The sequence below is a fragment of the Salmo salar genome, chromosome ssa21 (assembly GCF_905237065.1).
Source record: "Salmo salar chromosome ssa21, Ssal_v3.1, whole genome shotgun sequence".
Classification (NCBI taxonomy): domain Eukaryota; kingdom Metazoa; phylum Chordata; class Actinopteri; order Salmoniformes; family Salmonidae; genus Salmo; species Salmo salar.
In genome coordinates, this window is record NC_059462.1 from 19,138,676 (window position 1) to 19,163,145 (window position 24,470).

At 43.1% G+C, this 24,470-nt stretch overlaps 1 protein-coding gene across 1 annotated transcript; it reads left to right on the forward strand.

Annotated features, from left to right (window-relative positions):
• The first annotated feature begins 10,473 nt into the window (after nt 1-10,473).
• Nucleotides 10,474-23,694, forward strand: LOC106581902 (fibrous sheath CABYR-binding protein). Its single transcript, XM_014164346.2, has 7 exons — nt 10,474-10,674; nt 11,102-11,188; nt 11,695-11,800; nt 20,510-21,568; nt 22,976-23,039; nt 23,141-23,265; nt 23,350-23,694. Exons 2-7 carry the CDS (start codon nt 11,144-11,146, stop codon nt 23,379-23,381), a joined length of 1,431 nt encoding a protein of 476 aa, XP_014019821.1. The 5' UTR covers nt 10,474-10,674; nt 11,102-11,143; the 3' UTR covers nt 23,382-23,694.
• The last annotated feature ends 776 nt before the right edge of the window (nt 23,695-24,470 follow it).

Below are 24,470 nucleotides of genomic sequence, written 5' to 3' on the forward strand. Positions count from 1 at the left end.
TTGTTTATTCACTTTGAATACATTTGCTGGAGCAAGGAAATAAACATTATTTATACACAGCAAGTCAACTGACAATAATAGGCTACTCTCCCTTTTTATTTACCTGTCCCTCTCCTGTTATGTCTCTAATATGCACTGAGACGCAAGGAAGGAATCCCTAGGACTTTGCTTATTTTCTTCAGAGCTGCATATCCAAGTCCAAGTTTGTGGGCAAGAAGAACCATCCTCACATTTATAGAAAATGCCACATCTCCCCTGCTAGAGCACTCCTGCAGCCTGTAGGAAGTGTAAACACTTGTGTGTAAACACTTGTGTGTAAACACAGTGTATTAGTCTATAAATAAATCTCTTTGCCAAAATTCGTCATCTCTCCCATATCTTAATCGACTAGTAGTTGTTCTGAAATGTTTATTGCTTGCCTAAATGTTACTCCCTCTATGTTTAATATAACACAAATACATTAACTTTATATGTTGGTTGCCTATCCTGACATTAAGTTTGTTCTATAGAAAGTATTTGACTCTGATGTGTGCCACAGAAAGTATTTGACTCCACAAAATTAAGGAAATTAAAAGGGGGGGGATTTCAGCAAGCCCCCCCACCTTCTATCTTGGGACGGCAAGGCCTGGCACACTTCAGAATCATTTTGGCAGCTCATGTTGACCAGTAGTGAGGCAAGAAAATCCCCCCCCCCCCCTTCTAATTTCCTTAATTGTGTAGCTAGAGTCAAATACTTTCTATAGAACAAACTTCATGTCAGGATAGGCAACCAAAATGAATAATTAATCTATGTGTGTTATATTAAACATAGAGGAGGGAGTAAAATGTAGGCAAGCAATAAACATTTCAGAACAACTACTAGTCGAATAAGACATGGGAGAGATGACGAATTTTGGCAAAGAGATTTATATATAAACTAATACACTTGAAACAAATAGCCAAACTGAAAACTGCAGACATTACTCGTGCCTCCCCCGCGATCAAACCGACGTACCAAATATAATGAAACTCAGTCCAACGTGATCAGAAATCTCAACTAGCAAGCAAGTCGCAGCAATGAATAATTGAGTGCGTGCGCGTTCACGCGGGGGGGGGGGGGCACAACACTTGTTACCTCCTTTTCCTCCTCTACATGTACTGCCACTGCCTCATCGGCTGATCAGGCAAATTGTTTACTTCATTCACTGCTTTTCTCGCATTGTCTAACTGAGATCGCCTATTTTTAATCACAAACTGTATATTCTTCGAGATTTTCTAATTTCTTCGCAGGAGATATTTTCAAACAAGGTAGTGCTGCACTGCACATGAGGCCTTTTAACCAATCAGGTTGCTGGAAAGGGCCTTTAAATGCCAGTAACCAATCGGGTGTCAGGAAATCCCTCAATAAGAGAAAATATCATTTTTACAGCTGTTTGAACCTGGTGGATCAAAATCTCAGTTTGATGCTGGTGGACCACTACAGTAGGTGGCGATGTATGCACCTTAAAGTTGGATGCGATCTGCCAACCCAATCCCAAAGAAGAACAATGATGCATCTTTCCTACAACGTCTGAAGATGGAACATACGTTTCCCAAAACACTACGCAGAATGAACGTTCACTTAGTGCATTGTTGTGGCATGTTTTCGATGTGAAATGTTTTGCGTTTGAGCTAACCCTAACCCCTTTCTTAACCTTAACCTAATTCTCAGAACTTGCTACGTTAATTAAACTAACCTGCTACGAAACGTCAAATCTGACGTTAATTTGACAAATGCAGGACTCTTCTTGCCATGACCTTCAAGGTAGACTCTGTGAAGTTTTTATGTTAAGTTTTTTTGTTGTTGTTGTACTTTTCACCCCTTTTCCTCCCCAATTTTGTGATATCTAATTGGTAGTTACAGTCTTGTCCTACCGCCTCAACTCCCGTATGTACTCGCGACTCGCCAAGCCGCAGTGCTTCTTGACACACTGCTCACATAACCCGAAAGCCAGCCGCACCAATGTGTCGGAGGAAACACCGTACAGCTGGCAACCGAAGTCAGCGTGCATGGGCCCGGCCCGCCACAAGGAGTCGCTAGAGCGCGATAAGACAAGGATATCCCGGCCAGCTGGCTGGCCCTCCCCGAACACGGACGTGCTAGGCCAATTTTCGTGGCCGGCTGCGACACAGCCTGGGATCAAACCCGGGTCTGTAGTGCCATGCCTTAGACCGCTGCGCCACTCGGGAGGCCCTAGACTCCGTGAAGATGACGTACAGTGTAATGAAATATGTCATAATGTGTACAGGGCCTAGAATACCACAGTATTTTTCTATCTATTAAAAAAAACAAGCTCAACTCATGGTTAGGCAGTGATTTGTTCATAAAGGAAGAGTTTTGCTGACTAAGCTTGAAGGCTTGTCTAGAGCCTCTTATGTGTTCTCTTGTCTTGACAGTCCCAAATCTATTTGCTCCCAATTAGATAAGATGCTGTTTAACTTTATATGGAAAAATAAACCTTACAAAGCAGAAAAATATGTTAATAAACCTCAAAAAGTGAAATAATTGTGTGTGAGGGCGGTCTTAATGTGTTGGATTTCACGACTTTTAACCAAATTTTAAAGATGTATAGACCCCTTTCTGTGTTTACAAACATTTCTGCACGAGGGCGATGCGCAAGTTAGTGGCAGAACAAGGGGAAGATCCTATAGAACGGCAGCAAAAAAGCCTATTTAAATCAAATCAAATAACATTTTGTCACATGCGCCGAATACAACAGGTGTAGACCTTAAAGTGAAATGCTTACTTACAAGCCCTTAACCAACAATGCTTTAAGAAGAAAAATAAGTGTTAAGCAAAAAAATTTAAAATAAAAGTAACAAATAATTAAGCAGCAGCAGTAAAATAACAATAGCGAGGCTAAATACAAGGGGTACCGGTACAGAGTCAATGTGCGGGGGCACCAGTTAGTCAAGATAATTGAGGTAATATGTACATGTAGGTAGAGTTAAAGGGATTATGCATAGATAATAAACAGAGAGTAGCAGCAGCGTAAAAGAGCGGTCTGGTTAGCCCTTTGATTAGCTGTTCAGGAGTCTTATGGCTTGGGGGTAGAAGCTGTAAATAAGCCTTTTGGACATAGACTTGGCGCCCCAGTACTGCTTACCATGTGGCAGCAGAGAGAACAGTCTATGAATAGGATGGCTGGAGTCTTTGACCATTTTTAGGGCCTTCCTCTAACACTGCCTGGTATAGAGATCTTGGATGGCAGGAAGCTTGGCCCCACTGATGTACTGGGCCATAAGGCACTACCCTCTGTAGTGCCTTGTGGTCGGAAGCTGAGCATACCAGGCAGTGATGCAACCAGTCAGGCTGCCTCATCGTTGTCGGTGATCAGGCCTACCACTGTTGTGTCATCTGCCAGTGCCCCTGTGACAACAATTTTGGATCCCCTTGTGGCCCCCCTAAATGTGGAGTATGAAATTATTTTTACATAACTAATGCCTGCAATGCAGTGAAGAAAACGATATGACAACAATAACGTCTAATGTAACTGGCCCCTCTAACAGTACAACTGGCCCCAGCTTGGCCCCCCCAGTTGAAATGGTCTAGAACCGCCACTGCCGCCAAGAGACGCTCGCATCTGTGCGTGACGTCAGTGTGTTGTGTACTGAAAAAGGGTCTATTGGATAAAGCATTACTTTAAGGACCCAAACAGCTTTTGATTTACAATACCAGTTTCCTTTTGCAGTTGAAATACTTCCTGTTAAACTGGCTTATTTCTACAAACAAATGCTTAATTGATTGTCCCTTCTATACAAACAAATTTTCCCCTCATACGTATGTTATATGGAATAATCTTGTCATAAAATATAAAAACAAGTCACTGTTTTTAGAACATTGGTTTAGGAAGGACATTTTACTTGTGGGCCAGCTGCTCAATGTTTGAGCTCCACTGCAATTCGCATACCGCCCCAACAGATCCACAGATTATGCACTCCACACTGCCCTTTCCTACCTGGACAAAAGGAACACCTATGTAAGAATGCTGTTCATTGACTACAGCTCAGTGTTCAACACCATAGTGCCCACAAAGCTCATCACTAAGCTAAGGACCCTGGGACTAAACACCTCCCTCTGCAACTGGATCCTGGAATTCCTGACGGGCCGCCCCCAGTTGGTAAGGATAGGTAACAACACATCTGCCATGCTGATCCTCAACACAGGGGCCCCTCAGCAGTGCATGCTTAGTCCCCTCCTGTACTCCCTGTTCACCCACGACTGCGTGGCCAAGCACGACTCCAACACCATCATTAAGTTTGCTGACGACACAACAGTGGTAGGTCTGATCACCAACAACGATGAGACAGCCTATAGGGAGGATGTCAGACACCTGGCCGTGTGGTGCCAGGCGAAGAACCTCTCCCTCAATGTGAGCAATACAAAGGTGCTGATCGTGGACTACAGGAAAAGGAGGGCCGAACACACCCCCATTCACATCGATGGGGCTGTAGTGGAGCAGGTCGAGAGCTTCAAGTTCCTTGGTGTCCATATCACCAACAAACTATCATGGCCCAAACACACCAAGACAATCGTGAAAAGGGCACAACAACACCTTTTCCCCCTCAGGACACTGAAAAGATTTGGCATGAGTCCCCAGATCCTCAAAAAGTTATACGGCTGCACCATCGAGAGCATCCTAACCGGTTGCGTCACCGCATGGTATGGCAACTGCTTGGCATCTGACCGTAAGGTGCTACACAAGGGTAGTGCGTATGGCCCAGTACATCACTGGGGCCAAGCTTCCTGCCATCCAGGACCTAGTTACTAGGTGGTGTCAGAGGAAGGCCCAAAAAATTGTCAAAGACTCCAGTCACCCGCGTCATAGACTGTTCTCTCTGCTACCGCATGACACATCCAAAAGGCTTCTTAACAGCTTCTACCCCCAAGCCATAAGACTGCTGAACAATTAATCCAGGTGGCCATTTGACCCCCCCACCACCCTTTGTTTTTACACTGCTGCTACTCGCTGTTTATCTATGCATAGTCACTTTACCCCTACCTACATGTACAAATAACCTCAACAAACCTGTACCCCCACACATTGACTCAGTACTGGTACCCCCTGTATATAGCCTCGTTATTGTTATTTTATTGTGTTACTTTTCATTTTATTTTTACTTTAGTTTATTTAGAAAATATTTTCCTAACTCTATTTCTTGAACTGCATTGTTGGTTAAGGGCTTGTAAGTTATATTCAGCGCATGTGACAAATAAAATTTGATTTGAAATGGGTCATATATTGCACCCTTAGTAACTAGAGGTAAAAAAAAAGAATGTTGGGGCCTTTTGTGACTGGAAGCCCTATACAGTGTGTAATCTTCATATAGGGCTAACCCTCACGAATGGGAGTACAGGCAGAGCTGTGGCCGGTCAGGGAGCTTTCGGCAATGTATCCTCTCTGACAGTTTAACATGGATCTTAAAGGAAAAGTTTACTTTTCACAACCAAAGCTGTATTTTTTTATTTTAAAATATTCAAATGGCATGTTATAACTGTCCAGACCATTTAAGATTTCATTCGTTTTTTTGTTTTGGTTTGAAAAACTCTTATCTCAAACCAGAAATTGACTTCCTCATCCACCTTCTGCATTATGGGAGCTTGTTTAAAACTGAACAGAAACTCTCAAATACAGTCTTTTACAAACTGAAACTAGTGATGCAGGTCTTTACGTTTTGTACACATGAAACTCTTAATTCCAAACTTTATCTGCAATGTTATATTCAATTTGTTGCGACTCAAGTGGTTTCCACTATCCATCTTTTTCTCGGTAGAATGGAGGGAGAGGTATCGCTTAAGTCGCCAAAAAAAAAAGTAATTAAAATGTTGTGATTCAATTTCTTGTGTACAACCTCCCAAAGACCTGTATCACAACACTTAATACTTTGCCCTTTCTACAAGCATGTGCTCCAAAACATGGTAATACATCCCAAATACAAATTTGGTTGAGAAAAAAATAAGCTATGTTTTCCTTTATTGTCCCCTTGTGAATCTCACCATGTCTAAATGGGCCATGTTTGTGTTCATTAGGGCTCATCTCAACAAAACGTTTTTGCAATCAACTGCGTTTTATTGTAGAAATACGGTTGGCACCTAATGGTTTTGTATTTCCCTGTAGCTCAGTTGGTAGAGCATGGTGTTTGCAACGCCAGGGTTGTGGGTTCGATTCCCACGGGGGGCCAGCACAGAGAAAAAAAAGTATATTGTATGAAATGTATGCATTCACTACTGTAAGTCGCTCTGGATAAGAGCGTCTGCTAAATGACTAAAATGTAAATGTAAAAACATATATATTTTTGCTTACATGTAATCACAGATATTGCACTTTTAGACGGTCCCTAAACCATTTAAGTGCTAGAAATAAGCATATTGCCTCATTTTCGACTCTGTTGAGGGAAGAGTTAGACCATCGATAAAAACAAATGGTGTACCTTGCTCTCTTCCATCATCTGATCCTACAGTAGATACAGTGCATTCGGAAAGTATTCAGACCCCTTCCCTTTTTCTACATTTTTTTACTTTACAGCCTTATTCTAAAATGTATTAAATACTTTTTTCCCGAATCAATCTACACACAATACCTTATAATGACGAAGTGAATAGGTTCTTCGAAATGTTTGCAAATGTATTACAAATAAAAAACAGAATTACCTTATTTACTGAAGTATTCAGACCCTTCGCAATAAGACTCGAAATTGAGCTCAGGTGCATCCTGTTTCAATTGACCATCCTTGAGATGGTTCTTCAGTTGGATTGGAGTCCACCTGTGGTATATTCAATTGATTGGACATGATTTGGAAAGGCACACACCTGTCTATATAAGGTCCCACAGTAGTTTGGGCTAAATTATAGATGGGCTATGTACAGGTGCAGTGATCTGGGAGCTGCTCTGATAGCTGGTGCTTAAAGCTAGTGAGGGAGATAAGTGTTTCCAGTTTCAGAGATTTTTGTAGTTCGTTCCAGTCATTGGCAGCAGAGAACTGGAAGGAGAGACGACCAAAGGAGGAGTTGGCTTTAGGGGTGACCAGAGAGATATACCTGCTGGAGCGCGTTCTACGGGTGGGTGCTGCTATGGTGACCAGTGAGCGGAGATAAGGGGGGACTTTACCTAGCAGGGTCTTGTAGATGACCTGGAGCCAATGTGTTTGGCGACGATTATGAAGCGAAGGCCAGCCAACGAGAGCGTACAGGTCGCAGTGGTGGGTAGTATATGGGGCTTTGGTGACAAAACGGATGGCATTGTGATAGACTGCATCCAGCTTGTTGAGTAGGGTATTGGAGGCTATTTTGTAAATGACATCGCCGAAGTCGAGGATTGGTAGGATGGTCAGTTTTACGAGGGTATGTTTGGCAGCATGAGTGAAGGATGCTTTGTTGCGAAATAGGAAGCCAATTCTAGATTTAACTTTGGATTGGAGATGATTGATGTGAGTCTGGAAGGAGAGTTTACAGTCTAACCAGACACCTAGGTATTTGTAGTTGTCCACAAATTCTAAGTCAGAACCGTCCAGAGAAGTGATGCTGGACAGGCGGGCAGGTGAGGGCAGCGATCGGTTGAAGAGCATGCATTTAGTTTTACTTGTGTTTAGGAGCAGTTGGAGACCACGGAAGGAGAGTTGAATGGCATTGAAGCTCGTCTGGAGGGTGGTTAACACAGTGTCCAAAGAAGGGCCAGAAGTATACAGAATGGTGTCGTCTGCGTAGAGGTGGATCAGAGATTCACCAGCAGCAAGAGCGACACCATTGATGTATACAGAGAAAAGAGTTGGCCCAAGAATTGAACCCTGTGGTACCCCCATAGAGACTGCCAGAGGTCCGGACAGCAGGCCCTCCGATTTGACACACTGAACTCTGTCAGAGAAGTAGTTGGTGAACCAGGCGACGCAATCGTTTGAGAAACCAAGGCTACTGAGTCTGCCGATGAGGATGTGGTGATTAACAGAGTCAAAAGCCTTGGCCAGGTCAATGAATACGGCAGCACAGTATTGTTTCTTATCGATGGCGGTTACGATGTTGTTTAGGACCTTGAGCGTGGCTGAGGTGCACCCATGACCAGCTCTGAAACCAGATTGCATAGCGGAGAAGGTGCGGTGGGATTCGAAATGGTCGGTAATCTGTTTGTTGACTTGGCTTTCGAAGACCTTAGAAAGGCAGGGTAGGATGGATATAGGTCTGTGGCAATTTGGGTCAAGAGTGTCCCCTCCTTTGAAGAGGGGGATGACAGCAGCTGCTTTCCAATCTATGGGAATCTCAGACGACACGAAAGAGAGGTTGAACAGGCTAGTAATAGGGGTTGCAATAATTTCGGCAGATAATTTTTGAAAGAAAGGGTCCAGATTGTCAAGCCCAGCTGATTTGTAGGGGTCCAGATTTTGCAGCTCTTTCAGAACATCAGCTGAATGGATTTGGGAGAAGGAGAAATGGGGGAGGCTTGGGCGAGTAGCTGTGGGGGGTGCAGTGCTGTTGAATGCAGTAGGGGTAGTTAGGTGGAAAGCATGGCCAGCCGTAGAAAAATGCTATATTGGGCTTATCGGTGGTGACAGAGTTTCCTATCCTCAGTGCAGTGGGCAGTTGGGAGGAGGTGTTCTTATTCTCCATGGACTTTACAATGTCCCAGAACTTTTTAGAGTTTGAGTTGCAGGAAGCAAATTTCTGTTTGAAAAAGCTAGCCTTGGCGTTTCTAACTGCCTGTGTGTATTGGTTTCTAACTTCCCTGAAAAGTTGCATATCGCGGGGGCAGTTCGATGCTAATGCAGAACGCCACAGGATATTTTTGTGTTATATCTGTTCCTGGTTCTACATTTCTTGAAAGGGGCATGCTTATTTAAGATGGTGAGGAAGGCATTTAAAAAAAATAACCAGGCATCCTCTACTGACGGGATGAGGGCAATATCCTTCCAGGATACCAGGGCCAGGTCGATTAGAAAAGCTTGCTCGTTGAAATGTTTCAGGGAGCGTTTGACAGTGATGAGTGGAGGTCGTTTGACCGCTGACCCATTACGGGTGCAGGCAATGAGGCAGTGATCACTGAGATCTTGGTTGAAAACAGCAGAGGTGTATTTAGAGGGCACGTTGGTTAGGATGATATCTATGAGGGTTCCAGTGTTTGCGGTTTTGGGGTTGTACCTGGTGGGTTCATTAATAATTTGTGTGAGATTGAGGGCATCAAGCTTGGATTGTAGGATGGCTGGGGTGTTAAGCATGTCCCAGTTTAGGTCACCTAGTAGCACGAGCTCTGAAGATAGATGGGGGGCAATCAGTTCACATATGGTGTCCAGAGCACAGCTAGGGGCCGAGGGGGGTCTATAGCAGGCGGTGACGGTGAGAGACTTGTTTTTGGAGAGGTGTATTTTTAAAAGTAGAAGTTCAAATTGTTTGGGTACAGACCTGGATAGCAGGACAGAACTCTGCAGGCTATCTCTACAGTAGATTGCAACACCGCCCCCTTTGGTCGTTCTATCTTGTTCGAAAACGTTGTAGTTAGGGATGAAGATTTCAGAGTAGAGATTTCACATATTATGTTAATTGACGAAAAGCTTTAAGGGAAAATATAAGACATATTTTCAGGGTCAAAATCAGGTGCAATAATTGACTAATTATTGATGTAAATAAATGCTATTAAATATAGGGTTTTATAAATCCTTGTGGATTAGTAGAATATTGAAATAAAAGACAGGCCTATTTCTTACTTGTCAAATTCTGAAATCAAACGTACTTAGTCATAATAGAACAACAAATCAGCAAATTCAATTGCCAGGGTTAGAGCTTCTAAGCCCGTTCTATTCATTCATATTTCTATGGTAGGGACGTCCCAAGGATTCGTGATACCACTGACCAGCACAGAAGCAAAGACAGTACAGTATGAAGATAATTAGAAACTGCTTCTCCAATATAAATCCTCGATTACGCTTGTGGGCGATGCCATGGCGACGTTGGCGAGCTAAACTCATGCACAGAAACACATAATCGGGTCTAACGGTCGAATCTAGTTTGTGCCTTTAGATTTAGATAATATTAACCAAGGAAGAAATGTTAACTTCTCTCATTTACTAATCAAATCCCGGCCATGTCTGCTTCACAAGCGTTTCCGGAAGTTTTGTGATGTTGCACCTCTGGGTTTAGAAACTCTGTGACAGATGTGCGAAAGACTTTGTCGCACCTCATTTACGTCATCAAAGAACAAAATGTACACTCCTTTGAATTATGAACTAAGCTTTGTTGCTTTAAAATAAGTAAGGTGACTTTAACAAGGGAGAAAACTATTGCCCGAATACAGATTTACATAACTCATGTCAAGATGAGGTGAAAAACTGTTTAATGTGTTATGCAGCTGGACCTGAATACAGAAGCAGTTTGAAAACAAAAGGAAGTGCGGAAAACATACTTGATATGGCTTCCATCAACTGTGCATTATAAATGTTCATATTATGTTGAAGGTTATATAAAAACACACTGTTACACTGATATAACAATGGGTTAGTTATAATATAAAAAAGATTTGCTGTTATCTTTGCCACAAGCACTTTCATTGCACTGATGTGTCCCAGACTGGAGGAGGGGGCGTGTACTGTCACTGGTTGAGCTTCTGTTACGTACGCCGCTTGATGCTGTGACCACCGGGCAGGAGCTTCAAGATTTGCCCTGCAGACCTATTGGTAGATATCCTATTTTAATTCTAACTTCATAGCTAGGCTATAGAAATATAGCAAATATCCACCATTGGTCGAACCTTAGTTTGAGGATGTTTCCTGACTATAGAAGCCATTGAACTTTACTAAAGTTGGTAAAACTTTCACTGAATTTATGGCAACGTCATATTGACCCTGAGCTCACATTCGTAAAGAAGAATTCAACTACAAACAGGCAATCGCATAAATGATCAGTCATGTAATCGTTCTATATTGCAGACGTGTAATAAGTATTGTTATGCACTGCTTCAATGCACACGTTTGATATTTGTTAATTGTTGTGTCGCAAAATGAACTAACTTCCCTAACAATGATCACATGCATTATGTTATAAAGTGATGATAAAAAAATGGATGGAATATATATATTTGTTTTGTTATTAAAATACACACAGGCAGACTGTGGGCCGAAGATCAAGCAGTCTTGAAGCGCAAAGATGGCGGCTTCCTTGCTGAGGATAGGGCGACTTGGCTCTCTCAAGGTAATGAAATGTCATGCACATAACCACAGTATTATTTAAAGTTTTAACACACCATTATTTTCGAAAAGACACCTATAACAACCTGCTCCTTTGTTTTTCCATTTGTGCTGAGAAGGACATGAGTTGTGCGCTTGATTTGGTTTTAGAAACATGGAAAGCGCTAGCAAACGTTAGATAACTTAGCTATCCAGCTAACGTTAGCTGTCTACTTTTCATATCAAGTGCACACATGTGGTTAATTTAGAATATGAGAAAATATTTTGAGTGAGTAAATAAGTTGTCAACGTATATAGCTATATCAGCTATTTATTTAAGATTATGACCGCTCGCTAACTTTCTATACGTAAACGTTGATGGTAGCTAGATGGCTGGGCGGTGGGGCCTACTCGCCATGGCACGAAGCTAGTATTAGTAGCTAACTAACTGCAAATATCAAGTTTGGTTTGACAATTATTAGTTTGTTGCAGTCATGTGAATTATCAGTAATTCGTGTGTACTTTGATCAGTGCGTGCAGGCGGAGAGCTGGGGCTCTTTGAGGAGAGCTCCTACAGCTGTTGCCCTATGCACGAACGCTGGTGGTCCCAAGAAGCCCAAGAAGAGCAGTTCAGAGAGTAAGTACAATTATTTGTAGTGTATGATACTTGAGCAGATTAGTGATGTGGAGTTGACGAACGATTAGTTCTTTTTGAACAACGCTTTTTACTTACTCGAGAGTCATGATTCGTTTTGCATTTAAGCTTTTCGCGACACTCGCAATAACATCTGCATGTGACCAATAAGATTTGATGATTTGAGTGACTCGTTCATTTAAAGTAGTTTGTTTGACCTGCTGGCAGCAGGGTTGGTATATGCTCCTGCGGCGCTAGAGTCAAATCAAATTGTATTTGTTAAATGCTAAGTAAACAACAAGTGTAGACTAACAGCTGATGTGCTGGGGTACTAGGTTGAGGTAGATGCAGTGCCTAGGGAAAGTATTAAGACACCTTGACCTTTTTCCACATTTTGTTACTTTACAGCCTTATTCTAAAATGGATAAAATAAAATCAGTAATCTACACACAATTACCCATAATGAGAGAGAGAACAGGTTTTTAGATAATTTTAATACATTTGCCAAAGAAATATAGAAATACCGTAAATTCCGGACTATAAGCCGCAACTTTTTTCCCAGGCTTTGAACCTCGCGGCTTAAACAATGACACGGCTAATATATGGATTTTTTTTTTCCAAAAAAGAAAAACACATTCTGTGACGTGCTCAGTTTTTTTGCCGGCATGAAGCTTTCATTAGACCAATGAAATTGCCGAACGGGTTACGGTCAAACAACTTTTTTGTTTACTGTTTAGATTAAATCGAGCGCTCTCAAACTTCCCATCATTCTGATTACGGTAGTCATTTTGTCACCCTCATCATGGCAAAGACACGGAGAAATGCATATGATGCAGCTTTCAAGTTGAAGGCGATTGATCTGGCTGTTGGAAAAGGAAATAGAGCTGCTGCACGGGAGCTTGGTCTTAATGAGTCGATGATAAGACGTTGGAAACAGCAGCGTGAGGAATTGACTCAGTGCAAAAAGACAACTAAAGCTTACTGCTAATTTTTAATTTTTGGTTACAAGCCGTGTTTCGTTAAAGCCTGTGTGAAGTTAATTTGTTTCAATGTACCGGTAGGCACCTGCGGCTTATAGACATGTGCGGCTTATTTATGTTCAAAATAATCTTTTTTTTTTAATTCAGTGGGTGTGGCTTATATTCAGGTGCGCTTAATAGTCCGGAAATTACGGTAGATACATTATTTACATAAGTATTAAGACCCTTTGCTATGAGACTCAAAATTGAGCTCAGGTGCATCCAGTTTCTATTGATCATCCTTGAGATGTTTCTACAACTTGATTGGAGTCCACCTGTGGTAAATTCTATTGATTGGACATGATTTGGAAAGGCATGTAAGAGCCAAAACCAGGCCATGAGGTCAAAGGAATTGTCCATAGAGCTCCGAGACAGGATTGTGTCGAGGCACAGATCTGGGGGAAGGGTACCAAAAAATGTATGCAGCTTTGAAGGTCCCTAAGAACACAGTGGCCTCCATCATTCTTAAATGGAAGAAGTTTGGAACCACCAAGACTCTTCCTAGAGCTAGCCACCCGGTCAAACTGAGCAATCTGGGGAGAAGGGCCTTGGTCAGGGAGGTGACCAAGAACCCGATGGTCACTCTGACAGAGCTCTTGAATTTATCTGTGGAGATGGGAGAACCTTCCAGAAGGACAACCATCTCTGCAGCCCTCCACCAATCAGGCCTTTATGGTAGAGTGGCCAGACGGAAGCCACTCCTCAGTAAAAGGCACCTGACAGCCTACTTTGAGTTTGCCAAAAGGCACCTAAAGGACTCTGACCATGACAAACAAGATTCTCTGGTCTGATGACACCATGATTGAACTCTTTAGCCTGAATGCCAAGCGTCACATCTGGAGGAAACCTGGCACAATCCCTATGGTGAAGCATGGTGGTGGCAGCATCATGCTGTGGGGATTTTTTTTCAGCGGCAGGGGTTGGGAGACTAGTCAAGATCGAGGGGGGCCTCCCAAGTGGCACAGCGGTCTAAGGCACTGCATCGCAATGCTTGAGGCGTCACTACAGCCCCGGGTTCGATCCCAGGCTGTCTCACAGCTGGCCGTGACCGGGAGACCCATTGGCCCAGCGTCGTCTGCATTTGGCCGACCGGGATTTCCTTGTCCCATCGCGCCCTAGCGACTCCTTGTAGCGGGCCGGGCGCCTGCAAGCTATGTTCGGTCGCCAGCTGTTTCCTCCGACACATTGGGTACGGCTGGCTTCTGGGTTAAGCGAGCAGTGTGTCAACAAGCAGTGCGGCTTGGCAGGGTCATGTTTCGGAGGAAGCATTGCTCTCGACCTTCGCCTCTCCCGCGTCCATACGGGAGCTGCAGCAATGGGACAAGACTGTAACTACAAATTGGTGTTAAAAGTACCCCCCCCCCAAAAAAAGAGGGAAATATGAACGAAGCAAACTACAGAGATTCTTGATGAAAACCTGTTCCAGAGCGCTCAGGTCCTCAGACTTCCAACAGGACAACGACCCTAAGCACACAGCCAAGACAACACAGGAGTGGCTTCGGGACAAGTCTCTGAATGGCCCAGACTTGAACCTGACTCGAACATTTCTGGATAAGCTGAAAATAACTGTGCAGCGACGCTCCCCATCCAACCTGACAGAGCTTGAGAGGATCTGCAGAGACGAATGGGAGAAACTTCCCAAATACTGGTGTGCCAAGCTTGTAGTGTCACACTTGAGGCTGTAATCGCTTCCAAAGGTGCTTCAACAAAGTACTGAGTAAAGGGTCTGAATACTCATGTAAATGTATTTTAAGTTTTTAATTTACAAAAATGTCTAAACCTGTTTTTGCTCTGTCATTATGAGGTATTGTGTGTAGATTGGTGAGGGAGGGGGGGGACGGGACTATTTAATCAATTTTAGAATAAGGCTGTAACGTACCAAAGTGGAAAAAGTCAAGGAGTCTGACTACTTTCCGAAGGCACTGTATATACAGTACCAGTCAAAGTTTGGACACACCTACTCATTCAAGGGTTTTTCTTTTCTTTTCACTATTTTGTACATTGTAGAATAATAGTGAACACATCAACTCTGTAATAATACATGGAATGATGTAGTAACCAAAAAAGTGTTAAACAAATCAAAATATATTTTAGATTCTTTAAAGTAGCCACCCTTTGCCTTGATGACAGCTTTGCACACTCTTGGCATTCTCTCAACCAGCTTCGCCTGGACTGCTTTTCCAACAGTCTTGAAGGAGTTCCCACATATGCTGAGCACTTGTTGACTGCTTTTCCTTCACTCTGCGGTCCAACTCCCAAACCATCTGAATTGGGTTGAGGTCGGGTGATTGTGGAGGCCAGGTCATCTGATGCAGCACTCAATCACTCTCCTTCTCGGTCAAATAGCCCTTACACAGCCTGGAGGTGTGTTTTGCATCATTGTCCTGTTGAAAAATAAATGATTTTCCCACTAAGCGCAAACCAGATGTGATGGCCTATCGCAGCAGAATGCTTCATAACTATGAAATAACATATATGGAATCATGTAGTAACGAAGGAAGTGTGTTTTTTATTATTCTTTATTATTATATATATTTTTGGTTTTTGGTAAGTCTTCTGTGTACCACCCCTACCTTGTCACAACACAACTGATTGGCTCAAATACATTAAGGGAAGAAATTCCACAAATTAACTTTTAACAAGGCTGGTTGAGAGAATGCCAAGAATGTGCAAAGCTGTCATCAAGGCAAAGGGTGGCTACTTAACAAATCAAATATTTTTCTAACACTTTGTTTTGGTTACTACATGATTCCATGTGTTATTTCATAGTTTTGATGTCTTTACTATTATTCTACCATGTAGAAAATAGTAAAAATAAAGAAACTCTGGAATGAGTAGGTGTGTCAACTTTTGACTGGTACTGTACATATGAAACAAGAACACCATCACAAATAGTGTTTCACCATTTGATTACCAAGACAAATAGCAAAGGTGTCTCAAACAGTACTTGAAGTATCTAAATAAAGTGTAGCCAACCAATCAATGTATATCAAGTGCCATGGATGGCACAATGTTGCAGTCCAGAAATGAGAGCTTTACCATCTATGCCAAAAGCATGAACCTCTGATGGTGACTGTAGAACTGTCATCCACGAATGCTTCAGTATTCCCCCCCTCTCTCTAGGAGCATTCGTGTGCCCAGGCCCCATACGCGTATCAAAAGTATCCCATCCTGGTCACCATTTTATTCTTTTTTTTCTTTCTAAATTTAACCTTTATTTTACTTGGCAAGTCAGTTAAGAACAAATTCTTATTTACAATGATGGCCTACACTGGCCAAACCCAGACGACGCTGGGCCAATTGTGCGCCGCCCTACGGGACTCCCAATCACGGCCGGTTGTGATACAGCATGTACCTGACAGACGTAGAGCGAGACAAGTGCCTTTGCAGAATGCAATATCAAGCTTGTGTGGTCCAGAGACAAGAACTCTGTGGCAAAAGCCTGGGCTCCTGACGGGGACAATGGTATTCTCACCACTGCATGTTACAATAGTAAAATAATCTGTTACATGTCCAATTGATTCTACATTGAATTTAGTCTTTGACGCAAAATAAAAGCATGTGTATCTGTAGTTGGTGCTCTTCAACTCTAAAATGAACCAGACTGTGTAAGACCAAATCCACACAGAAAAGACAACAGGCAAATGCATATGCATATGTTAACTGCAGTAGGATGGTTCTCCTCTCAGGTCTGTGAAAAGCACTTTCTTGATCTCTGGGAGCAGGTCACAGGGGAGCTGAATAAATAATGAGACCCAATCGAGAGACAAGAATTAATAAAAATAAATCACAGCAAAGGAATGTATGTAGTTTGAGCTAGAAAGTGAACATCCTGTCAGGGTGCTCTGCAATAATCCTACACTACATGGCCATAAGTATGTGGACACCTGCTCGTCGAACATCTCATTCAAAAATCATGAGCATTAATATGGAGTTGGTCCCCCCTTTGCTGCTATAACAGCCTCACTCTTCTGGGAAGGTTTTCCACTAGATGTTGGAACATTGCTGCGTTGACTTGCTTCCATTCAGCCACGAGCATTAGTGTTGGACACTGATGTTGGGTGTTTAGGCCTGGCTTGCAGTCGGCGTTCCAATTCCTCCCAAAGGTGTTCGATGGGGTTGAGGTCAGGGCTCTGTGCAGGCCAGTCAAGTTCTTCCACATGTTGGGGATTGTTTCCTTGTTCCTTGTCAACCATTGGTGAAATTAGCCTTATGATCTTTAATTAAATAATTCAAAAACCTTTATTAATGCAATTGCAGACAAGCTGACAACAGGAACATAACGCATGTTTCCGAGTAAGTTCTGCAAAATATTAAAGGTCCCAAGTTATTTTATTAAACCCGAAGTCCAGCCCTTGTGATGTCACTGCATACGTCATTACCTTCTACTCATCAGACCAAGCCCATGCGTACACAGCTATATAAACTTGCAAGAGCGATACAATATTTTCAGTGTTTAAGGCCTAGGCAATAAATGTCCACTCCCCAAAGTTTATTTATTGTGGAATGTCTGACTAGTCTCTTATCTCCTACACTCCCCTGCAGAGTTCTGTCTGTCACACATTTCTCAGAGGGGTCTCTTTTATAAGAGGCAGAGAGACTAGAAAACAACTGGAACAATACTAAACCTTATATATTAATCTGTAGTCTAGGACCCTATAAATGTAAGGAGTGCGGGGTCTTATAACCCCGCCCCTTCTATTAATTCAGCATAATCAATTATTATAATACATCAAACATTTGGTACAGCCCCTATCATGACCCCTAGTTGAACCTCTGACACACACCGAACTCGACAAACCATTTCTGTATGGACCTCGCTTTGTGCACGGGGGCATTGTCATGCTGAAACAGGAAAGGGCCTTCCCCAAACTGTTGCCAAAAACTTGGAAGCACAGAATCGTCTAGAATGTCATTCAGCGCTATAGCGTTAAGATTTCCCTTCACTGGAACTAAGGGGCCTAGCGCGAACTATGAAAAACAGCCTTAGACATCATTCCTCCTCCACCAAACATTACAGGTGGGACTATGCATTCGGGAGGTAGCATTCTCCTGGCATCCGCCAAACCTAGATTCATGCCAGATGGTGAAGCGTGATTCATCACTCCACAGAACGTGTTTTCACTGATCCAGAGTACAATGGCGGCGAGCTTTACATTACTCCAACCGACACTTGGCATTGCGCATGGTGATCTTAGGCTTGTGTGCAGCTGCTCGGCCATGAAAAACCATTTCATGAAGCTCACGACAAACAGTTTATTGTGCTGATGTTGCTTCCAGAGGCAGTTTGGGACTTGGTAGTGAAGGTTGCAACTGAGGACTTTTTATGCGCTTCAGCACTCGGCAGTCCCATTCTGTGAGCTTGTGTGGCCTACCACGTCGCGGCTCAGCCGTTATTGCTCCTAGACTTTTCCACTTCACAATAACAGCATTTACAGTTGACCGTGGCAGCTCTAGCAGGGCAGAAATTTGACGAACTGACTTGTTGGAAAGGTGGCATCCTATGATGGTGCCATGATGAAAGTCATTGAGCTCTTTAGTATGGGCCATTCTACTACCATTGTTTGTCTGTGGCGATTGCATGGCTGTGTGCTCTATTTTATACACCTGTCAGCAATGTGCATTGCTGAAATAGCAGATGACTGATTTTTAAAGTGGCGTCCACATACTTCTGGCCATGTAGTGTACTCTGACTATTGACAGGGTTAATGTGGCATTATGTCAGTATGATTTGAAATTAGTGGGTCCTGCCTTGATGATGACTAGGTTTACACTACTTGTTCTATAGGTTGTTGTAGTCTGAAATTATTATTTAGAAATAAACTGATAGCTAAAATGCTCCTTGACCAGGAATAACACACTAGCTAGTGATAGAGCTATCTGCTCCTGTTAGCTATCAACATATTTACTTGTTGTAACTACAAGCTAGCTACAATACTAAGGTTGCTGCGTTCTAAGTTGGGAGTCATTTTATATATTGCATTGATGGTATCACATTTCTATAACTAAATAGTTTGCTAGGATGCAAATATAATAAGACTACATAATGGCAGTTTGTCGGACAGAGGTCTCTCAAGCTATCACCAGCTTTCTACTTCCTTAGGTACGGATAACGTGGTTGGCAGAGTTAGTACCATGGATAGTACATGGATTTTGATTGGTTTACGGTTTAGTTCTTGGCTGTGTTTGCCTGTCCAGCTAGCAAACAAAAAAGCATTGTTCATTGTTCGCCAGTAGGGTGTCCCGTGTGCTCTGGGCATTAACAGACTCGAATGAATGAAATTAGTCAAAATATATATATTTTTTTGAATGAGACAAAGATCAGACTCAGTAAAAAGAGCTGAACTTCCCATCACTAGAGCAGATGTCAATTCTTGAGCATAGTGAGAGTGCTCAAATTGTGGTACAAGTATAAATAGGCAAATAGACTGGCGAATTCCATAAACTGACCCTTTTAGCATAATTTTGTTGGATATTTTATGAAGGCATCAAATACTTGGCACACCATGACAAAGTGAGAGACTAGGCTGTGAACCATCCAGAGATTTGATTTAGCTGTAAATAAAAGGGCCCAGTTCGGCATTTAATCTGTTGCTCCAGGAAGAAGAAGATGAAGACACCCAGTGATGGCAAGATTGAATAAACACCCCGATCTGGCTGATTAAACACCTCACTTGTGACATGACCACCCCATTTGTCCCAGAAGATTTCTATTTGTAGTGAGGCTTTTAAATATTAAGTATTGTGGAACATTTCCAGAACTAATCAAGAACCCTCCATAATCCTGCCTGTACTGAAGATTGACCAGCACTGTCATTATGAAGTTGCATAGAAGAAAAGTTTGCCACATCCCCCCCCGAATATACATTAAATAATTTTCAGATGCTGAAGACGCTGTGTACAGTAGGTGCCTAAGAAATTGGCAGAAGTCCAGATGTTTTGGAGAAGAACTGAAGATGATCATCTAACTGAAGTCATCTAGGCCTACATGCTGAAGGGAAAGTGACGCTCAAGCGTTCTTGGGTCCTTGGTGCCTAAAGGCTGAAAAATCTACAATTCTGAATCTTGTAGAGATTTGTTTTCTGCAGGCTACTTGTACCACAATTTGAACAAATATCTTGGCTAGTTCGACCATTTTTTATTTTTTTTATATTAAGTTGTGGTGCACATTTTGAATTTAAAGTCTTCCTTCCCCAGGTGTTAACCTTTTCTCAACTTTCAGTAATAGGCCTATAAATCTGTTATTTTTCAAATACTTGTATCCTTAAGTTGAATTGTCAACAAAAGTTAGTTTTATCTAGTGGCCATTTTTTTGTTTTGTGAGAGGTGGATGGTTCATAATAATGTCTGGAATGGATTAGTATCAAACTGTGTTTTTATACCATTAAGTGTGCCCCATTCCAGCCATTACTATGAGCTGTCCTCCCCAATTAATGTGCCACCAGCAGTCCATTTTAATATTACAGCTACACTTTTTGTACCCTTGCTTGAAATTTGGTGCTTGTCTAGTCACCATATGTGTCTTGCAAAGAGACATTCTTGAATACTCTGTGGTTAGCCATGTTGTGCTAGGTAAGTTTCATACACATTTTTATTGCAAAGTTGGTCCATGTTGGTTTCCAAGCCTTTTAGACTACATAGAGTATGAATAGAAATAAATAAATCCTTTGTTTTCCCCCCTCCTCCGTCCTAGAAAAGTCCCAGGGCAAAACATACTTCGATATAGAGAAGCTTGTCCCACACAGAACATATGTGGAATTTCCCAAGAAAGACGCAACAGCAGCAGCTGCTGCCGCAGCAGAACTTGCTGCCACCCCCAAATCTGTTGAAGCAGTTGCCGCAGAGCCAATTGTCGCCGCTACTGCAGCTGAAGCTGTAGCAGCTCCTGCTGCAGTCGAAGCCACACCTGTTGTCGAATCCGTTGCCCCCTCAGGTGAAGCAGTTGCTGAAGCCGCTGCCCCTACTCCAGCCGCTGCTCCGGCAGCAGAAGCTGCCCCCGTTGTTGAAGCCATTGCAGTTGAAGTCATTGCAGCTGAAGCCGCCCCCGTTGTTGCAGCTGAAGACGCTCCTGTTGTTGAAGCCATTGCAGTTGAAGTCATTGCAGCTGAAGCCGCCCCCGTTGTTGCAGCTGAAGCCGCCCCCGTTGTTGCAGCTGAAGCCGTTGCAGTTGAAGCCACCCCTGCCTTTGAAGCTGCTGCTCCTGCTGCAGCCGAAGCTGCCACACCCGCTGTTGAAGCTGCCACTGAAGACGCATCCGCTGTCGAAGCCGTTGCAGCTGAAGCCCCAGCAGAGGTTGCCCCAGCAGAGGTTGCCCCAGCAGAGGTTGCCCCAGCAGAGGTTGCCCCAGCAGAGGTTGCCCCAGCAGAGGTTGCCCCTGCAGAGGTTGCCCCTGCAGAAGCCCATGTTGAAGCCGTAGCAGAGGCTCCAGTAGAAGCTGACCCAGTTGAAGCTGCTGCAGAAGCCCATGTTGAAGCCATAGCAGAGGCTCCAGTAGAAGCTGACCCAGTTGAAGTTGCTGCAGAAGATGTGGCTGAAGCTGCCCCCGTTGAAGCTGCAGCCGAAGCCCCAGCCGAAGCCCCTGTTGTAGCTGAGCTTGTGGCTGAAGCTGCTGCAGAGATTGTAGCTGGAGCTGCCCCCGTTGACGCTGCCACTGAGGAGCTGGTAGACACCGCCCCTATCGTGGCGGAGGCTGCAGGAGAGGAGCTGATTGCAGAGGCCCCGGCTGATGCAGTACCAATTGAGGCTTCTGAGGGTATACACCCCCCCCCTCCCCTAAACCCTTCTCTCCTCTCTGTGGACCCTACAGTCTACCAACAGTCATATTTGTATTCCCATTTGATGTTAATATATTATAACTGTAAGGATAACTTGTAAAGATACCCAAAATCACAAAAGCGCTTTTCGTTCTTGCATTGGGCAGCTTATTGGCATACCTCTTTTAGTGGGCTTATTTACTCTATAATCTATTTTGCTATTTATCCCTTAACTACCACATTTCTACATTGCAGCCATGTAGACTCAAGCCACACAACCCCATTCTCCTCTGTGTGTTTGTGGTCCTTCTGGGATTGTGTGCATTAACTTGTAACCATGCTGCTTTGACCACCTTGGTGCATGCATCTGGATGCATCATCATTTTCTCATGGGTTCATCTGTGATGGCCTGCACTGATCTGCTTGGCTCGGTGTCTTTCTGCACTTTATTTTGCCATGTTTTTCCAGCACTCACTAATTCTGAACTGCCCTCATCTTTGTTTCTCAGCCTCTCCTTTCTATTTTCACTTGATCATTGTGATGTAATTTACCTGCCAATTAATTTATTTGCCCAACTCCTTAAATCCTCCTTCTCTATTCCCTTCACCAGATATTGTTACAAAGACTTGATTCTCAATGCCCCTAATTTTGTTTTTTATAATTAAAACTACTGTTTGGTGTGTTTGTTAAAGATTATTTGTACGGTTAATGCTAAAGTTACTGTGTACTGTCAAAAGTAATGTTATGGTCACACTAACCAACCAGGGTTTTGGCCTGTCTGTTGCCTCTGGGCAGCTACTGACGGATTACATTGTGAAATGGGGTCTGATTTCCTACTCTTCCCTCGTCGCACTTGTTTTACCCAGGAGGTGCATGATATCAGTTATCTGTAATTGATCCCCTCACGTTTATTTGTTTGGTGCTGTATGAGATTACTTTGGAAATGTCAACTTTCCATCCACTTTGTGGTCAATGCACTCGGTGAGTTTGAGTTTGCACCTTGGTTGCTGTGTGTGGAATTAAACATGAGTAGGGGGAAGAGGTTGTCAATTATAACTTTTTTTTATGTACATGAATTGGTTATGCAGGGATTTAAATTGGACATCTCAATCTCAAATATAGATCCAGTGTCTGCCAAGTGATGATGCTATGAACTTGTGATGCCTAGCATGACACGGAACTTATTTAACCTGTTACCTGACCTTTCACACTCAATCCTTTCCTCTCTTACCCCTGTAGATGCCGTACTGTCTACCACTACCAGGTGCTGTTTTTGTGCATGAGGGTTTAGGTCACAGATGTGAATAGTTTTTTATTTATTTTGTGGTTTAAGCCAAAGGGGCATGGTCATAGTTGGAATTTCTGTGAATGAATGGAAAATAATTTTTATTTTCTTGAACTCTCAGCTCAACTGGACCCGATCCAGAAGCTATTCCTGCATTCGATCCGCGAGTATTCCTCAAAGAGCGCGTAAGTGACAATGTTTTTTTTGTGTAGCTAGCGCTTCGGTTTTGCTTACAATCACACCCTTTGTCATCAAGCTGACGTTTAGGCCTGTTTTTCTCTCTCAGGGCTAGTGGTGGTTTGGTAGATGCAGGCCCTGCATATGAGAAGAACTTGGCAGAAGAGCTGACTAAACTCCAGAGGCTGTATGGCGGTGGAGATCTCACAGCTTTCCCAGAGTTCAAGTTCACAGGTTAGTAGTTTTATACAGGTGCCCATGAACCTTTTTAAAATGCGTTACATAGAATTCTCATCTCACACTCTTTCTCTCCTTCAGAGCCCAAGTTGGAGGAAGTTGCCCCCAAGTAAACATCACCAGTCAACGTTTCTGTTGTCTTTTCCTGTCAATCTGTTCTTTGAAGTGGACATCTAGTAATAAGTTACGTAGGCTACTATATCAAATCAAGGCTAAAATAATGTTCATTAATTTTGTTTGTGGGGTATAGAGCTGTTTCCGTATATCTAGAAATTCTCTTGCAAATTAGTCTGTATTAGATGCACGTGTTGGAGGACAAGCTGATGCTGCGCTTTGATCTGTGAAATATGCTTTTGCATAGGATGAAGATCCAGAAATGTTTAAGTTGGATAAGGGTAAAAATAAACTCTGATCCATATTGTTTTACTTTTGTCTCCGTTGCATGTTTCATCCGAAAGTGGATCAATATGTTGTAAGTCATCATTGTACATCACATGCAATGCTTAAGTCAAGAGACTACCCATATACAATCAGTGGCCAGTTTATTAGTGACACCCATCTAGTACCGGGTCGGACGCCCCTTTGCCTCCAGAACAGCCTGAATTATCTGGGGCATGGAAACGTTGTTCAATTGCTATCAAGGGACCTAACATGTGCCAGGAAAACATTTCCCACACCACCGCCAACAGCTTGTACTGTTGACACCAGACAGGATGGGGACATGGACTCATGCTGCTCATGCCAAATTCTGACTCTGCCATCAGCATGACACAACAGGAACTGGGATTTGTTGCACCAGGCAATGTTTTTTATACTCCTCAGTTGTCCAGTGTTGGTGATAGCGTGCCCATTGGAGCTGCTTCTTGTTTTTAGCTGATAAGAGTAGAACCCGGTGTGGTCATCTGCTGAAATAGCCCATCCGTGACAAGGACCGTCGAGTTGTGCGTTTAGAGATGCTGTTCTGCACACCACTGTTGTACTGCTCTGTTATTTGCCCGTTTTGTCCCGCCTGTTAGCTTGCATGATTCTTTCCGTTCTTCTTCGACCTCTCAATGAGCTGCCGCTACGTGGACGTTATTTGTCGCACCATTCTCGGTAAACCTAGACACTGTCGTGCGTGAAAAGCTCAAGATGACTGCTGTTTCTGAGATTGCATCATCTCAGAAACAGCAGGCAGTCGCTTAGGTCACTCGTTTTGCCCA

What these genes read in the sequence shown, in the direction of transcription:
- LOC106581902 (XM_014164346.2), top strand. Translation starts at nt 11,144, where the DNA reads ATGGCGGCTTCCTTGCTGAGGATAGGGCGACTTGGCTCTCTCAAG. An exon ending in ACCAATTGAGGCTTCTGAGG is followed by an intron (nt 21,569 to 22,975) that starts GTATACACCCCC and finishes TTGAACTCTCAG; the next exon opens with CTCAACTGGACCCGATCCAG. An exon ending in GAGTATTCCTCAAAGAGCGC is followed by an intron (nt 23,040 to 23,140) that starts GTAAGTGACAAT and finishes TTTCTCTCTCAG; the next exon opens with GGCTAGTGGTGGTTTGGTAG.